We start from the raw sequence: 17,752 nt of genomic DNA on the forward strand, positions 1-17,752 counted from the left end.
AAAGTGTTCTAATCTGATAGAGTTTCATGTCCATTAACATGGGAACTGTTTTTCTCTTTTTCAATCTTTATACTTCTTGGTTGCTAATATGCTCTTCTCAGCTGTGTTTAGCAGGAGATACTATGAACACTAGCCAGAAGATATCAAGCAATGAACCCTTCACCAACCTTGTTTCAGCTGGAAAAATATTTGAACTTGGCTTCTTTACTCCAAGCACCAATGTTGGCTCACAAAGATACTTGGGTATATGGTATCACATGCAAGAAGAGGGGTCACAGCAACCTCAAAAACAAACAGTTGTCTGGGTTGCAAACAGAGACAGCCCTGTAGCTGTTGGTTCCATTGGAGTTTTCCAAATAGCATTGGATGGGAGTCTTGAAGTTGTAGACACATCAGCTAATAAATACTGGTCATCTAATTCCAAAAAACAGTTTCTTAGTTTTTCACCTAAAAACAGGACGGTGAAACTCATGGATTCTGGTAACCTTGTGTTATATGATGAACACATGGTAACCTTGTGGGAGAGCTTTGAACATCCAACCGACACATTCTTACCAGGAATGAAGATGGATAGGAATTTGAGTCTGACTAGTTGGAGAAAGGCTGATGACCCAGGAAGTGGGGATTTCAGTTTTATGATGGAACAAACAGGAGAAAATCGTTTCGTCATCTTAAACAGAAGCCAAATTTATTGGGAGAGCGAAATGTTGAATTCCTGGAGACCAAAGTTTGATCAATCGGATGACATTAGCTCAGATGTTTATTACTTGTTGACCAAGACCAGCATCAGCTCGCCTATCCAGAACAATAGAAGGTTGCGCCTCGATTCAAAAGGTGTGGCAAATTTGTTGGAAAGTGATACGTCAGTTATATGGATGCAGCCAAAAACCGATTGTTTGAAATATAACGTATGTGGCAATTTTGCTAGCTGCAACGATATTGATAAGGTATGCAAATGTTTACCTGGATTCGACGAAGATTACTCGGGAGGGGGAGATTCTTTTGGACAAAAGTTAAACTGTACGAGGAGAAAACCTGCATCGTGTAATAGAAATTACACGGATTTCTTGAACTTAACCATGATTAAAACAGGAAGACCGGATAAAAAGGCAACCGTGGAACATGAAGAAAATTGCACATCTAAGTGCTTTGATATGTGTCCACATCCAAAGTGTCAGGCTTACTCATATGCTCCGCTTCCTACTGATTACACGCGCAACGTTGATCCTTTAAACTGTTGGATCTGGACAAGCAGTTTAACTACTCTTAAAGAAGAGTATACTGATTGGGGTGATGATCGTAGACTCATTGTCATAGTTGATAAATCAGACATAGGTATGCATATGATGATTATATAGAGACATATTTCTCTGTTTTTTTTTTTTTTTTTTTGCAATAAAATTAAAAACAAATTCATGATTCTGAAGATTCCTTTTATTCATTTTTGTAGAACCAACTCCAAGAACTTGTGAGCCCTGTGGTACAAACACAGTCCCTTATCCTCTCAGTACTGGAGCCAACTGTGGAGACCCCACATACTTCAACTTTAGATGCAATGCCTCAACGGGCCAAGGTCAACTTAGCTTCATGGCCGCAAACAACGCTAGTTACAGAGTTATTCGTGTTGATCAAAGTAGAAGAAAGTTTACCCTTCATAATGAGGGTTATTCCTTTACTAGTTATTGTGATGAAGAATCTAACCGCAAAGGAAGTCTGAAGGTTTCTTTACCGTTTCGCATGACCAGTGACAATACGTGCTCTGAACAACTGGTAGTTAGTTGGGAACCACCTTCCGAACCCATCTGTAATAACTCTGTTGATTGCCATGGCTGGAAACATTCTGCTTGTAGTAAAGAAAAGAGGTGTGTTTGCAATACAAACTATAACTGGAGTGGCGAATCTTTAAGTTGTATCGAAAGTAAGTATTAATAATCATGTAACATGAGAATATTACGAATTTGATAAACTTGGACTATAACTGAAGTTAAAATGGTAAACAAGTGCAATGATGTTCTTTGCATCTTTTTCAGCACCTAGATCCTCTCCTACTACTACAACAAAGTCAAGAGAGAAGTCTAAAAGATCGTTCTATTTGATTCTTGGCTTAATTCTTACTGGTGTGGTTACTCTAGCATGCATCATTATTTTTGCTTATGCATGCAGACGAAGAATAGCTAACATGATTAAGCAAGGTGTTAATTCTTTATTTTTCCATTCTTAACTGATGTTATGTAATTTAAGAATATTTGTTAGTTTATCCTTGATTATGCTTATATAACTATTTAATGAGTTTAGATAAGGATAGCGTACGAAGAAATATTAGAGGGCGATTTTACGACAGTGAAAGACATGTGAAGGATTTGATAGACATGGAGGGATTGGAAGAGAATGACAATGAAGGGATAGAGGTTCCGTATTTCGATTTTGAGAGCATACTAGTGGCCACAAATGACTTTTCGGATGCAAACAAACTTGGAAAAGGTGGTTTTGGGCCAGTTTACAAGGTAATTAATTTTCCTTCTACTTATCTTCCAGGTCAAACTAGATTTTAAATCAAGTAATGACATGTTGAGATTACTTTTTAGGGTAACCTTGGTGGTCAAGAAATTGCAGTGAAGAGACTTTCAAATGTTTCATCACAAGGCTTACAGGAATTTAAGAATGAGGTTGTTTTGATTGCTAAACTTCAACATCGTAACCTTGTTAAATTACGAGGCTACTGCGTAAAAGGAGAGGAAAAAATTCTGCTTTATGAGTATATGCCTAACAAGAGCTTGGACTTATTGATATTCGGTTGGTCTCTAACTTTATCTATCATTTGTGGTGTTTTATGTGTTTGGAGTGCATTGAATAATTATTTTTCTCCCTTAAATTAAAACATTCACAGATTCGACAAAAAGCGCAATTTTGGATTGGCCAATGCGGTTTGAAATAATTCTCGGAATTGCTCGTGGACTTCTCTATCTTCATCAAGACTCAAGACTTAGAGTTATTCACCGAGATTTGAAAACTAGCAACATTCTTCTAGACGAGGAGATGCAACCGAAAATCTCAGATTTTGGACTAGCAAGAATAGTTGGAAGCAAAGAAACTGAGGCAAGCACAGAGAGGGTTGTTGGTACATAGTAAGTTCAATTCTTAGTCCTTTTACTCCTATTTTGCTTTTCCATGCATTCCTTCTTAGTCCTTAGATTTTTTTCTAAATATATTCCTGCTTTTTTATGACCATACAAGATGTTATAAAACATTATTATTACGAATCTCTTAAACTTCTTTATTGAGATATCTAGTCGATTCAACATGCATGTGATAGTTAATTTCTGTTAACAGCGGATACATGTCTCCTGAGTATGCCTTGGATGGATATTTCTCAACAAAGTCAGATGTTTTCAGTTTTGGCGTTGTCTTGCTTGAGATCATCAGCGGAAAAAAAAACACTGGATTCTATCGGTCTAAAGAAATTTCAAGCCTTTTGGGTTATGTATGTTCCATCCTTTCCATTCAATTTTTTTTTTTTACTATTTTTTTTTTAATTCAAAGATTTATGTCTTATCACCAGGCTTGGAGACTATGGAGGGAGGATAAATTGCAAGATTTAATGGACCCAACTCTAAGTGATACTTACAATGCTAACCAATTTATTAGGTGTTCACAAATTGGACTCTTATGCGTACAAGATGAACCAGATGATCGTCCACACATGTCAAATGTGGTGACCATGCTAGACAATGAAACTACAACTCTCTTAACCCCTAAGCAACCAACCTTTTTTACACGTAAAGACCTCTCTAGCACAGCTTCTTCAAGTTTGCAGCTTGATAGTATCATTGAAGAAGGACGATGAGAGATAAAACATTGCTCCAATTGGACACTTTTGGAACAAAAATTGGTTCAAGCCATCATTAGTTTGTTTTGTTGTCTTACTTTTCAGTTATACTAGTAGTTCAAATTCATGTAATTTTTGAGCACAATTGTATATTGGCAATGTACCAATCATAACTTCACAAAAAAAAAAATGTACCAATCATAACAATAATTGCTGGAAATCATTTTTTTTTTTGTCTTAGATGAAGTGATAATCCACTGAAATTAAACTCACACACAACATTGAGGTCCCGTATTTGAACCCGGGTCACGACGTCCGGCCTTGCAGTTTAAGCATTTGCCAGTTGAGTTATGACTTCTACACTGCTGAAATAAATTTATTTCTCGTTATGTTGAGGATTTGCATTTTTACGGAATATCTTATATTTTACTTGGGTAAGTACATGCATATTATAAAATAGTTAGAAATTTATACATATTGTACCTTAGTGACATAATAGTATATAGTTTAAATGAAGAATTTGCTTAGTTGGATCTCTATCCAACTTAATGATTATTCTTAATGATTATTCTTTGCAATTGTACGAAGATTACACTGGGTTGACAAAAAAAAAGTATATGCTTTGGACATTAGTATATTATTAGTTGAAGAATAGATGAACCAAAAGGAAAATTAGCTGCCTGAACTTGTAGAAAAACAGGACAGCCAACCCGTTAGTAAAAGAAAACTCCATGGTATTTATGTAATTTGGAAGAACTTGTTTACATCTGTTCCAAACTCAACTGATGTAAAAACGTTAGCTACATTAGCTTTTAAATCACCGCATTTCGTTCCCCGGCAAGTCAAGAACATAGGGCTAAATTGTCTTGCTAGGATTAGAAATATGAATTTTTTTTTATAACGCAAGAACATAGGGCTAAATTGTCTTGCTAGGATTAGAAATATGAATTTTTTTTATAACGTACTAGCGAAAAGACGGGCACGGAGTGCCCGTCTTTCCGCTCTTTTTATTGCGCTAACGTTTGAAAATTATGAACGGTATTTTTTTTTTATGAAATTTTGGTTTTGATTAAAAATAAAAATACAAATGTGTGTTGCTTTTTTTAATGACACAAACAATAATCTTTGTTATAAAAGAAATTGTTTAAGAGTATAATTGGAATAATGAAAAAGTAAGTATAAATATACTCATCTAATTTGTTATATTTTTTAAATAATAAAGGAAAAAAAACAAATAAACATATATTCATATCGTGTTTGTTACATTTGTTTTAATATTTAAATTTATTTTTATCTATTTGTTACATGTGTTACTTGTATTTAAAATTAAGGGTATTTTTGGAAAGAAAATTCCAACCCAAAAATGTGCTGAAAGGGGTAGTTTCCTTTATATATAGTATAGATATACACGGATAGAGAGATCTTTGTGTAGATAAATTGGAAAATTTAGGTGTATCTTTTAATGATTTTACTTGGTGGATTTCTTCCCGTTAATATTTGGGATGACTTAGCAAAAAATAGGCTAAGACATCATTTTTTTCATAAATTTTGTTAAGTTCCTTTGAGGATTTGGTTTGCTACCCCTCATTTTTGTATAATATAACACCCTAAACTCTAAAAGCGATATATTACGCTAATGATACAATCATATAAAAAATTTAGATGTTACTTCACCAAAAATTTACCAAACATGCATAAATAATTTTTCTCAAGCATCGCAGTGGAATAATAATATCATTACATCGACATCTAAATAAAACATCTCAACAGTCATCCATAATAAAATAAGTCAGAAAGTAGCCATGTCATCACATAACATCATCAATACATAGTCTCAAAATCTCCAACAGTCATAATATAAGCAAATGGTAAAGACTGGCCCCTAATCAGGGCCCTAAAGTCTAAAACACCAAAATGCAGTAAACGAGGTAGCATCCAAGCTATCCTCAAGCCACTCACCAAAACAAAGCAAACTATTTCAAAGTGTAGGCAAAGCAATCATCATTATCAAAGGAATCACCAAATCATATATATATTATTCTCACCTCATTACTATTACCAAACTAATTATCATCAAACAGATTCACCAAGTGTATAAGCATCACCAATAATAACAAACATTATCATGTGCACATTTCTACACAATTCACATTATTCACCGATCACATAAATCACCAAATTCAAATAATTCACCAATCACAATTCACATAATTCACCAAGTTTCACCAATGCACATAATCACCAAGTCACATAGTGAAGTATGACATAATTTCAACAAATATCAAATGACTGCAATGTTCTAGACTCTTCTAGATGTATGTGGTACCAAAGGATTCCAGAGATAATTTTACCGTTAATGAATCCACACCCGCGTAAAAGTACACCTCCTTCTACGTATTTCACCTATGTAAAAGTACATCTCCTTTTACATTTCTCATATGACTCGATATGAATATGATGCATGGATGTCACGTAGGACTCGACAATGTGCCTAACACCAACTATTTAATGACCAAACAATGTAAAAGTACACCTCCAATTACATTTTCTTCGTAATCAACACCATAGGCATTATCAAGTTTTACAATCCACACAATCAACAAGTCACAATTCAAACAAGAGTCATCACCAAATTAACAAATCAAAATCACCAAAGTAATTATCATCATAATCAACATCTTTCACCTCAAAAGAAACATTATCGTTTCAAGTGCATATTTCAAAACAAAGACAAACAACTAAGCACACCATAATAACCATCACCTTAGACACCCAATCTACATTAATTCACCCTTATCCTACTTTATAAGCATGAATCCAAAGTCTTCTAAAAGTTATCCGACCATAAAATATCAATTTGACATTATTCGTCTATGTTTATGAAAACTAATATTTTCCTATTATTCCGCCAAAATCAAAGTAAACATACATCTCCAACAGATCACAAAACAACATGCATACATATAACTCTTCAAGACGTCGCAGCGGATATAAAACATATATCTCCAAAGTATACATGTCATAAACTCATACATACATCACCAAATAAAATCTCCAAATCCCGACATATGGGTAAAATCTCAACAACATACTCAATCCAAGATAACATAAAGACTGGCATCCTAATCAGAGCCTAATCTAAGACTTTGAACATGTAAACAGAGGAAGCTCCCGCTTTCCTCAAGCAACTCACCAAGCAAGCTAAAAGATCACTCCTGCACGCCGTCTACCCATTCATACAAATAGGTAGGCAGTCAAAGACCACTGGGGGTTAGCTTCACATCAATCATAATCGAATAATAACAATTGAAAATATATTCATCAAATTTAAAATTTTCGTGATTAAGCAAAAGAGCATTCCATGACAACATTAATCATCAACACAAATAAGTTCCAATCATCACAAGTATGCAATTCGTCAATCACATCTATCACCAAGCACATCAACACGGAGTACAAAAGCAGTTAGGACTCATGCCAAAACATAATGTGCACCTAGACACGACTCTTATATGCATGAGGTACCGACACCAACAACGTCTAGGCCGTCACCCCATGATGCCAACAGAACATCAAAATCACCTCAACTAGATATAAACATCCCACAACTCATGAATGCATGAACATATGACACACTATGCACATGTTCAACAACAACTCACCAACATCTTCAACATTATTTAACATATATGCATTCACCAACAATATCCTCATCGTTACAATTCGACAACTCCATACAATTTCTCACAATCCAAGTAAAGGAGAAAATCCACCATACTATGATAAACATTATGTTCAACACCTATTAAATCATTCACACATCTTTATATAATCATATCAAACTATTCACAAAAAGATTTACAAGATATTAAGCCTTAAAGGTCATTTTCGACAAACTTCATCTATCATTTCACATCTTTAAAACAATTGAATCAAAACTAAGTAAACAAATTCTAATGCCTCAACTATGTATACTCTTAAATCACATATGAGTGCAGTTGAGTATACATGTGCGTTTCACCGGGTAGATACGACTCAAACAAATCACAAGGTTCGTCTCTCTTTAACATTTTTCACAAGAATGTCATTTTCAAAGCAAAACAAGTTAAAACTCATTGAAATCATTCATAACCATTTTTAGAAATCATGTATTGAATAAACAATCTTAACTCTACCCCTTTCCTTTGAGAAAAACGAGTTTCGGGAAAATCAACGTTCTTAGACACTTTTCAAAAGTTTGAGGTATGATTCATCAAACCAAGTTCAAATCAATTCAATTGATGTTTGTAGGGGTTTAAAAAACATTCCAAGAGACAAAAATAATGTATCTAAACAACACTTTTCAAGATCAACCTATACATGCATGGGGTTAAGGCAAACAATGATGTGTGTTTGAAGCTTGAAGGGAGTTGGGGTTTAGGATCTGTGATTCGCGATGAAGATGGAAATGTTATGGCATCCGCAACCTAGATCAACGAGGACAACTTGATCCAATTATAGCAGAAGCTTTTGCCCTTTATAGATCGATGGAGCTGGCTCGGGATTGTTTTCTGCATTGGGTGGTTTTTGAAAGCAATAGTGAAAAGGTTTTCAAACTGGTTAATGGAGTTTTAAATCTACCTAGAACTTACATGGGAAATTTGATTGAGGGTATTAGAAAGATGAAAGGTTCCTTCACAGATTGTTTGTTTTTATTTTGTTAGGAGAGAAGGTAATTGGGAGGCTTATTTTCTTGCCCAATTTGCCCTCCAGGAGCCGAACAAAGTTTGGATTGAGGAGTACCCTTCTCATGCCTATCTTTGTACATCTTATTTGAGTTAATAATATTCTTTTTTGTTTCAAAAGCCATGGTTGCAAGAAAAGAAATCATATATTTGAGCATGAACAACCATGGAATTTTGAGGAAATTTAAGATTTTTCTATGTTTATTATGGTTTTGGGTTGTTGGATTATGAATTTTGAATTGATGATGAAGAAGAAGATAAAGGGGTAGATCAATTTTGAATATGATTATTTCTGGACAGAGGTGTTAGTGAGCATGAGTTCATGAGTAGTGTTGAAGAAGATGAAGGAATTGAGGGCATTGAAGAAGATGAAGGCAAAAACATAATTGTGGTCATTTTGGTCCCTCGCCTATGTGGACGTCCAATGGTTTAGTCCCTTGCTAGCATGGAAGGCCAACACAACAGCTGAAGTGGCAAGTATAACGGACACATCAGCACCATTAACACCAAGTTAACGTTTTGAATGCATTTGACTAACAGAACAGATTTTTGGGAAGTTTTTGGTTCGTTTAATTGATCCAGGGACGTGGCTGATAGCGAGGTGCACTTTCAGGATCACAAATGAGGGTTTACACAAGAATGAATGATTGAAGTGACTGGGATTGGATTGAAGATTGAAGGAAGAAAATTGGATTGAAAATTGTTTTTAATGGGAACCCTAACATTTTCCCCCCTTTTGTATCGTCTTATTTTTTTATTAAAAAATAATTATTGTTTTTTAAATTATCCAAAATAATATTGTTTAAGAAAAAAAAGTAAGTTTTGCGATTGACCACAAAGTGAGATTCCATCTATTTACGATTCCATCTATTTGCGATTCTGTGTTTGCAATTGACAAAATAGTTATCGACTACAAAACTGATTTTGTCGATTAACTATGGCGAGTTTTCTTTCAGAAAGTGCTCAACCACAACCCTTTGTGTTTGCTTCTCCCGGCGCCAATAACGGCGGTAAGGGAAGCGAACCTCCTGATAATGGTGTAGGCAAACAGAATAATGTCGAAACAACAACAAAAAGAGTTTCTTTCAGAGACATGGTCACAAGGGAAAAAGCTACGGTTTCAACACCAAGGAATAAGAAGGATCTCATCAAAGATAAGTTGGCTCACATCGAGTATGCAGACAATAATCCTTGCTTACCTATGGTTCACTTTGATGAATCAATTTGGTAGGGATTAAGTGAACCTTGGAAAGATGTGCTGGTTATCAAACTGTTAGGGAAATCAGTAGGTTACAACACCATGAGGGACCGATTTCACAAACTTTGGAAACTCTCCGCCGGTTTTCAAATCATGGATAACGGGAATGGTTACTACATGGTTAAATTTGACCATGCAGCAGACGAGAGAAGGTGATGGATGGAGGACCTTGGATGATGTTTGATTACTATTTAACTGTTCAAGAGTGGTCAGAAGAATTTGCCTCTCCGACCGCTAAAGTAGAGAACACAATGGTTTGGATTCGTTTTTCCGGTCTCAATCTTTTTTATTATGACGAAAGTGTGTTAATGGCTATGGCCTCTGCAGTGGGACGTCCTATTAAGGTGGATACCAATACGTTCGACGTAACAAGAGGATGGTATGCTCGTATTTGTGTTGAAGTGAATCAGAATAAGCTAGCTGTGGGTAAAGTGTGGATGAGAAATCATTGGTACAAGGTTGAATATGAAGGTTTGCATAGGATATGTACTTTATGTGGTTGTTACGGTCATTTGTCCAGGGGGTGCAACAACGATACGCAGAAGCAAGAAGTTTCCAAAGGTCCTTATAATATACCCTCATCGTCGTTGAAGGTTTTTGCGCAAATGCAGCATAGCATCTCTAATCATCCCGTAAACAAAGATCAGCCCCCAATTGACTTGTTACATCCAGAAATTGGTTCAACACCGCTGCCAAAGGGTCACTCAGAACCCTTGCATCAAGAACGTACAGAAACAGTAAAAGACGATAACACAATTAATGATGCAAAAAATCATGAAGGAGCGCATGGTGATTGGATGATGGTGAAAAGGAAATCATGTAATGCAAGGGTAACAAATCATGCAAAAAGTAAGGTATCTTTGGATAGGAATCCTCATATTAATTCAAAAGGGACGAGTGAGATAACAAAGTCCATGAATTTAGCACAAGTGGTTTCCAAAAGCTTTAACCAATCACCACTTCATAGTGCTTATGTGGCAAAAGAAATAAAATCGTCCATTGGTAAGGTCCACCAAAAAAGACAAAGACCTGAAAATGGGAAGCATACCGTCTCTGTTGCAAACTCACAGGATGCTACTACAAAAATGACAAACACACCTCCTTCCGTCAAAACGGTCATGATAGGAGGAAAAAAGATTTTTGATCTTGGTAATGGTGTCAAAACAGCGGTAAAGATGAAGGATGTAACACCCTATTTCTATTAAAGCGATAAAACACGCGAATATAACAAATATTCAAGAAATAAACGCTACATCATCAAATAACAACAGTCAAGCATATATATATATATAATGTCTAATTTGTCACAGCAGATATAATCATACATCTCCAAATCAAAAACAATACATCTGCCATGGTCAATAATCAACACCAACATAAAATCCTCCAAAGTCTCAACCAAGAGTACATCTCAACATAAATAAAATCCAACAATAAGGGACACCGACTCGACCTAATCAGAACCCCAAACTAAACTCCAAAATGATAGTGGAGATAGCTCCCGCTATCCAAACATCCACAAGCAACTCACCAAGCGACTACTCATCCATACAGACAGGTAGGCGGTCAAAACCACTGGAGGTTAGCATTACATTAATCATAATCAACATAAACAACTAGGCATGATGTAAATCAATTCAGTTTCCAATAATTTACATAAACAGTTAACCTCCACATAGTCAATCGCACCACAATCACAAATACCGCAAATATATGTATTCACCATACAATCATCACCAACATACTTCATACAACGGTGATAAGCAAGACTTCATGATAACATGTTATGCACTTAAACTCAACACATACATGCATGTGGTATCAAACTCCTCCAAGGTCGTCACCTTATGATGCAACAAAAACATCATTATCAACGGCTATAGTCAACGACAATATGGATATAACATCTGAAACGACATATGATGCATGAACATATGACTCAATCCACTATGCATATGTTCACAACAATTCAACGGCTATATTCAACGGCTATAAACAACATTTAACTTTATCATAAAGTTCCACAACTTCATTCCAATACAACACATGATAACAAACATCATATCTTTCATCTAATAATCATTCAAACATCTTCTCACCATCATATTAAACTATCCATAAAGGATTCATAAAGCATCCGGCTCTTAAAACCATTTTCATCAAAGTTCATCTCTAATTTCACCATTTCAAAATAATTGAAGCAATTAAACCAAAACCAAGTAAACAAGATTCAATGCCTCAACTAAGTATACCTCTAGGCTACTTATAAGTACAGTAGAGGATACAATTACGTTTCACCGGCCAAATGCGACGAAATCATGAAAATCACAAAATTCGTCTCACTTTATCACTTGTCAAGAAATTTCCATTTTCAAATCAAAACAAGTTAGATCCATCACACGATCAGTTGAATACTCTAAAACACCTTAATTGAACTTAGAGAACATAAGTTTGAAGTTAAGAAACATTCCATAAAGTTTGGGTTGACTTAGAAATAGTTATGCGGAATTTTCGTAAAATTTCCCTAAGACCTCCTTGGAGTATTTTCCTCATAACTCTCAAACCAAAAATCATTTTCAAGTCAAACCAAAGCCTCTGGAAAGCTAACAAAATTATCTACAACTTTCATGTTTACGTCAAAAGCCATATCAAAACAGAAACATGCAAAAAAGACGCAAGAACGCAAAACAGGGCGTGCTGTCTGAACAGTAGCTTCTGAACAGGATCAACTCCTGAACAGGATCAGCTCCTGATCAGTAGCGCTCCTGAACAGTAGTGCTGTTCAGAAATTAAACCTTCGGGTTCAACCCATTTTCACCCAAAAATCCCAATTTTGATCATTCCAAACCCCAAAACTTAATCCCAAAGATGTTTATAGGTCTTATAACATTCAAAACACTTAATCATACGCAAGTTTTGAGATTAAAACATCAACACAACAAAATTCATCAAATCACCAACTTCAACAACTTTCAACAACAACAACAATTCTCATCATCAATTCATCAATTCATGATACCCAATGCATCAATTCATCAACAACACATGTTAAAACAACAACAACAACATTTGAACATGAATTCATCAACAATTCAACAACCACAACTTCATTCATCATCAATTTCATACAAAAACGTATCATGTTCATATCTATCCATTTTGACATACAAATTCAACAACAACAACACAATTAACATTCAATTCATGCACATAATCATGTCAACAAAAAGGATAGAATTATGCAACCAAAATCAAATTAAGCACTTAACTACAATTATGCAAAGAGTTAGGATAGAATTAAACTAAAGGATTATGATTAAAGCCTAATCCCCTTACCTCAATTCTTCACAATCAACACTAAGGCTTCACTTTAGCTCCAATCCTAGCTCCAATCCTTGAAGCTTGACCTCCCTCTAGCCTTCTCTAGATCTCCTCTTCAAACCCTTGTCTTCTCTCTATCTCTATCTCTATCTCTTCTCAATTGAAAATGAAAATGTTGGCAAAAACCCTATTTCCTCTACCAACTAGAGCTTATATAGGTTCCATCTAATTGGGCTCAACTCACAACACCTTAATGGACCTAACCCATTTCTATTCTAACCCAAAAATGTTAATACTCACTTAACGGTAAAATGTAATACTAACGGTCACCTACCGGTAATAAAATAATTACTACACTCTCTCTAGCACTTAGTAAAATAACAACTCTCACTAAGCACTAAAAATAATTCTCAACGCAATTACTAAATTACACCTGCTCTCAAGATGACCAAAATACCCGTAAGTCCAAAATGACTAAAATACCCTTCTAACACCGAATTCTACAATTCACGACCAAAAGTACACATAGAGGCAAATAATCACGTAAGAGCACATATATCACACAATAATAAATTAAATAAATCATAAAATAAATCTAGCGAAAAATCGGACTGTTACAACTCTCCCCCACTAAAAGAATTTTCGCCCTCGAAAATTACCTGAAGGAAGCAAATTTGGATACGAAACCCTCATCCTACTCTCCAATTCCCAAGTGGCACCCTCACCAGTTGGTCCAATCCAAATCACTTTAACCAAAACGATCTCCTTGCCACGCAAACGCTTCACTTCCCGATCCTCAATCCTAACTGGCGAAAGTCTCAACGGTCAAATTGTCTCTTACTTCCAAATTATCCACTTGAATCACATGAGACGCATCATACACATACTTCTGCAACTGAGACACATGAAACACATCATGAAGATTCGACAAAGATGGTGGTAACGTTATCGGATACGCTACAACCCCAACCTTCTCAATAATCTCAAACGGTCCAACAAAACGATGAGTCAACTTCCGGCACTTCAAAGCACGACCAACACCGGTTACAGGATTCACTCTCAAAAACACATGATCACCAACCTGAAACTCAATGTCCTTTCTCCTCTTATCATGGTAACTTTTCTGCCTACTCTGAGATGCTCTCATCTTCTCTTGAATCATCTTAACCTTTTCCGTAGTCTCTTGCACAACTTCCGGTCCTAACAAAGCACTTTCACCTGACTCATACCAACACAACGGAGACCTACGCCTCCGACCATATAAAGCCTCAAACGGTGTCATTCCGATGCTAGAATGAAAACTGTTGTTGTAAGTAAACTCAATCAATGGTAAACATTCAACCCAACTGACACCTTTTTCCAAAACACAAGCCCTCAACAAATCTTCCAAACTCTGAATAGTCCTCTCCGTCTGACCATCAGTCTGGGGATGATAAGCAGAACTCAACCTCAACTTAGTTCCCAAAGCAACTTGCAATCTCTCCCAAAACTTAGAAGTAAACCTCGGATCCCGATCCGACACAATACTAGAAGGAATACCATGCAATCTAACAACCTGTTCAATGTAGATCTCAGCCAACTTCGCCACAGACATACCGTTCTTAATAGGAACAAAATGTGCCAACTTCGTCAACCGATCAACAATCACCCAAATCGAATCAAAACCCTTAACAGTCGTCGGCAAAACTCCAACAAAATCCATAGAGATATTGTCCCACTTCCATTCTGGCACAAACAACGGTTGCATCAAACCCGACAGTTTCTGATGTTCAATCTTAGACTTTTGACAAACCAAATAAGCATACACAAATTTCGTGATCTCTTTCTTCATCCCAGGCCACCAAAACAACCTCTTCAAACACGATCACGAAACATCAAAACACCGTTCTCATCCAATCTAAAGTCTCCACCCTTACCTTGATTAACCAACACCACATGATCTACAAGTTCCAAATCTTCCTTCTGACCATTCTTAATCTCTTCCAAAATATTATTTGTCAGCTTCAACATCCCTAACCTCACACCCTCAGGTGTCAACTCACAAACCAAACTCAAATCTCGAAACTGCTCAATCAAATCCAACTCTTTAACCATCAAAGCAGACATATGTGACGACTTCCTACTCAAAGCATCAGCAACAACATTCGCCTTCCCAGGGTGATAACTTAACTGAAAGTCGAAATCCTTAAGATACTCCAACCATCTTCTCTGCCTCATATTCAATTCCTTCTAGTCAAACAAGTACTTCAAACTCTTTTGATCACTGAACACCTCAAACTTAGAACCATACAAATAATGCCGCCAAATCTTCAACACATACACAATGTTGGAGTAAGCCCTAATAGCCAATCTATATTGATTGGGTTTGGCTTTGTATCATGATATTGATATAAATATATAGTGAAAATATAAATTATAAGGCGTTTCTTTATTGATTTTGTTTTGTTTCAAAATAATAAAGTCCCTAGAATAGTTAGTCCGTTTAATGGAACATTAAGTATAACTTAATTGTGAGACCCCGTTAAACATAAGGAAACTATTCTAAAAGTATCCGTAGTCAAGCTTTATTGAGAAGTGGGATATCATTAAAGTATATAGACTATTATGTGCGTAGACTGATGATCGCATCTCACAGATCATGGATAAAGAGTTATCAAGTCTTCACATAGATATAAATATTAGGAGTAATATTTATATTGGATTGACCCACCGTGAGAATACTACAGATTAAGTTATGCAATTGTCATAAGATATACTCACAATGATAATAATGTATATCGCTCTTAGACCTGAAACCACTATGATCCCTAGATGTGGACTCAAGTGCTTTGTTGCCATTCTAACGTTGTCTGTAAAAGGATAACCATAACGTTGGTTGATGGGTACTTGATGAAGCATGCTGAGGGACATGAGTGTCCTAGATGGGATTTGTCCCTCCTCATAAACGGGAGATATATCTTTAGGCCTCTTGATGAAATATGACTGTAAAACTGCATGGCCATGCCGAACTAAGTCAATATAAGATATTGGACTTGTTCGTTATTCAGTATATTTCGGAATCAAGAAATATAAATATTGATCTATACAAGGGCGACAATATCTATGCCTTGGGATCAATAAAGATAGCGAGACAAAGGAGTAATTGTACACATGAGTATTATCATGGAAATGTTTCGTCAGATCACTTGACATTCTTGTCACTTGGGTAGCAATGATGTGTTGCTAGATACCGCTCATTGTTTATAATATTAAATGTTAGATTTAATATTATTGCCAACGTGACTAGAACCTAAAGGGTCACACACAAAGAACAGTCAAAAGAGAAATATATAAGTATGACTTATATAAGGGGTGCGTTTAGTAAATAACGCTAATTAGTTAGCAAAATTACTAAACTCGTTGTTGGGCTTACTGAAGCCCAATAGTGACTTATGACTTGCAGAGCACACTAGAAATTCTATAAATAGAACTCTGGTGCTGAAGTAGTGTGCTGAAGTTTTTGGTTACACGTTTTGAAGCAACCCCTTTCTTCTCTGCACTTCCAATTCATTGGCTAGCACCGAGTTTTGGAGGAGCAATATATAGATCAATATATTGTCACCCTTTCTTCTCTGTTCGTGTGGACTTGCTAGAGGCTTTGCTGCTTGCTGCTTGCTTGGCTGTGATCGAGATTCCAGTTTCCAGTTCCAGCTTTCAGATTCCACAGTTCAAGGTAACAATCGAATCACTGATTCATGTTTGAATTTCGTAATAATCCAAGGAATGAAAATCGAAAATTTTCCGCTGCTTCTACTCCATTCTTTTATTCGATTTTCCTTCAGTGGTATCAGAGCCAATTACGAAACCATGAATCGGATTGCTTTGTTACTGCTTTATGTTTTAATATGATTAAACATTTTGAATCGGAATTAAATAATAAAGAGAATTAAAATTGGCATCGTATCATGTTTTCTGTGCATGACTTTTCGATTTGTTTGATGTTTCAGAAACCGTTTCTGGTGAAGTATCGACATATCGATTATACATATCGACGGGAACATGATTGGCAACAAATCAAATTAGATTATCTTTTAAAATTGTTTTAAGAGATAATAATATTTTCGCAAATATTTGATTTGCTAATATTTTGATATTCTATAAGGAATTAATTTGGAATGCAAATCCGTTAATAAAATAGAATATTAAGTGTTAATATTTTATTATTTAAATTTAAATATTAATTAAAATTGATTGATCAATATCATATATGTGATATATGATTTTAATACAACATCATTATATGTGATATATTGATGATATCATTCGTTCAATATGTTTTATATAATTGATTGTGAATTTGTAGTCAACTCGTGAGATTGAGCTTCGAATACCAATTCTGGTGAAGCATCAAAGATCCGGTTGTCCATACTGAACAAACAATTGTTAAAACTATTGATGTTTGATTGTTGTATTAGGATACCTAACTATACAAGCGTTGTATTATTATGGTTGTATCATTCGATCAATTGTTTTCAAAGAGATTGTTGTAAATTTGAACAATTCGTGAGAGTGAGCTTCAATATCCGAATCTGGTGAAGCATCATAGATCCGGTTGTTCATGCTGAACAAACAATCCTTGAAAAT

At 35.5% G+C, this 17,752-nt stretch overlaps 1 protein-coding gene across 1 annotated transcript; it reads left to right on the forward strand.

The window, feature by feature from the left end:
• On the forward strand, nucleotides 1-4,060 carry LOC146929613 (G-type lectin S-receptor-like serine/threonine-protein kinase At4g03230). Its single transcript, XM_085701437.1, has 8 exons — nucleotides 1-1,335; nucleotides 1,451-1,918; nucleotides 2,031-2,192; nucleotides 2,296-2,504; nucleotides 2,586-2,793; nucleotides 2,888-3,125; nucleotides 3,331-3,481; nucleotides 3,560-4,060. The coding sequence occupies exons 1-8, from the start codon at nucleotides 27-29 to the stop codon at nucleotides 3,842-3,844; spliced, it is 3,030 nt and encodes a 1,009-aa protein (XP_085557563.1). The 5' UTR covers nucleotides 1-26; the 3' UTR covers nucleotides 3,845-4,060.
• The last annotated feature ends 13,692 nt before the right edge of the window (nucleotides 4,061-17,752 follow it).

This window comes from Medicago sativa, chromosome 4 (assembly GCF_051527215.1).
Source record: "Medicago sativa cultivar Bolivia chromosome 4, Bolivia_mono, whole genome shotgun sequence".
Lineage (NCBI taxonomy): Eukaryota > Viridiplantae > Streptophyta > Magnoliopsida > Fabales > Fabaceae > Medicago > Medicago sativa.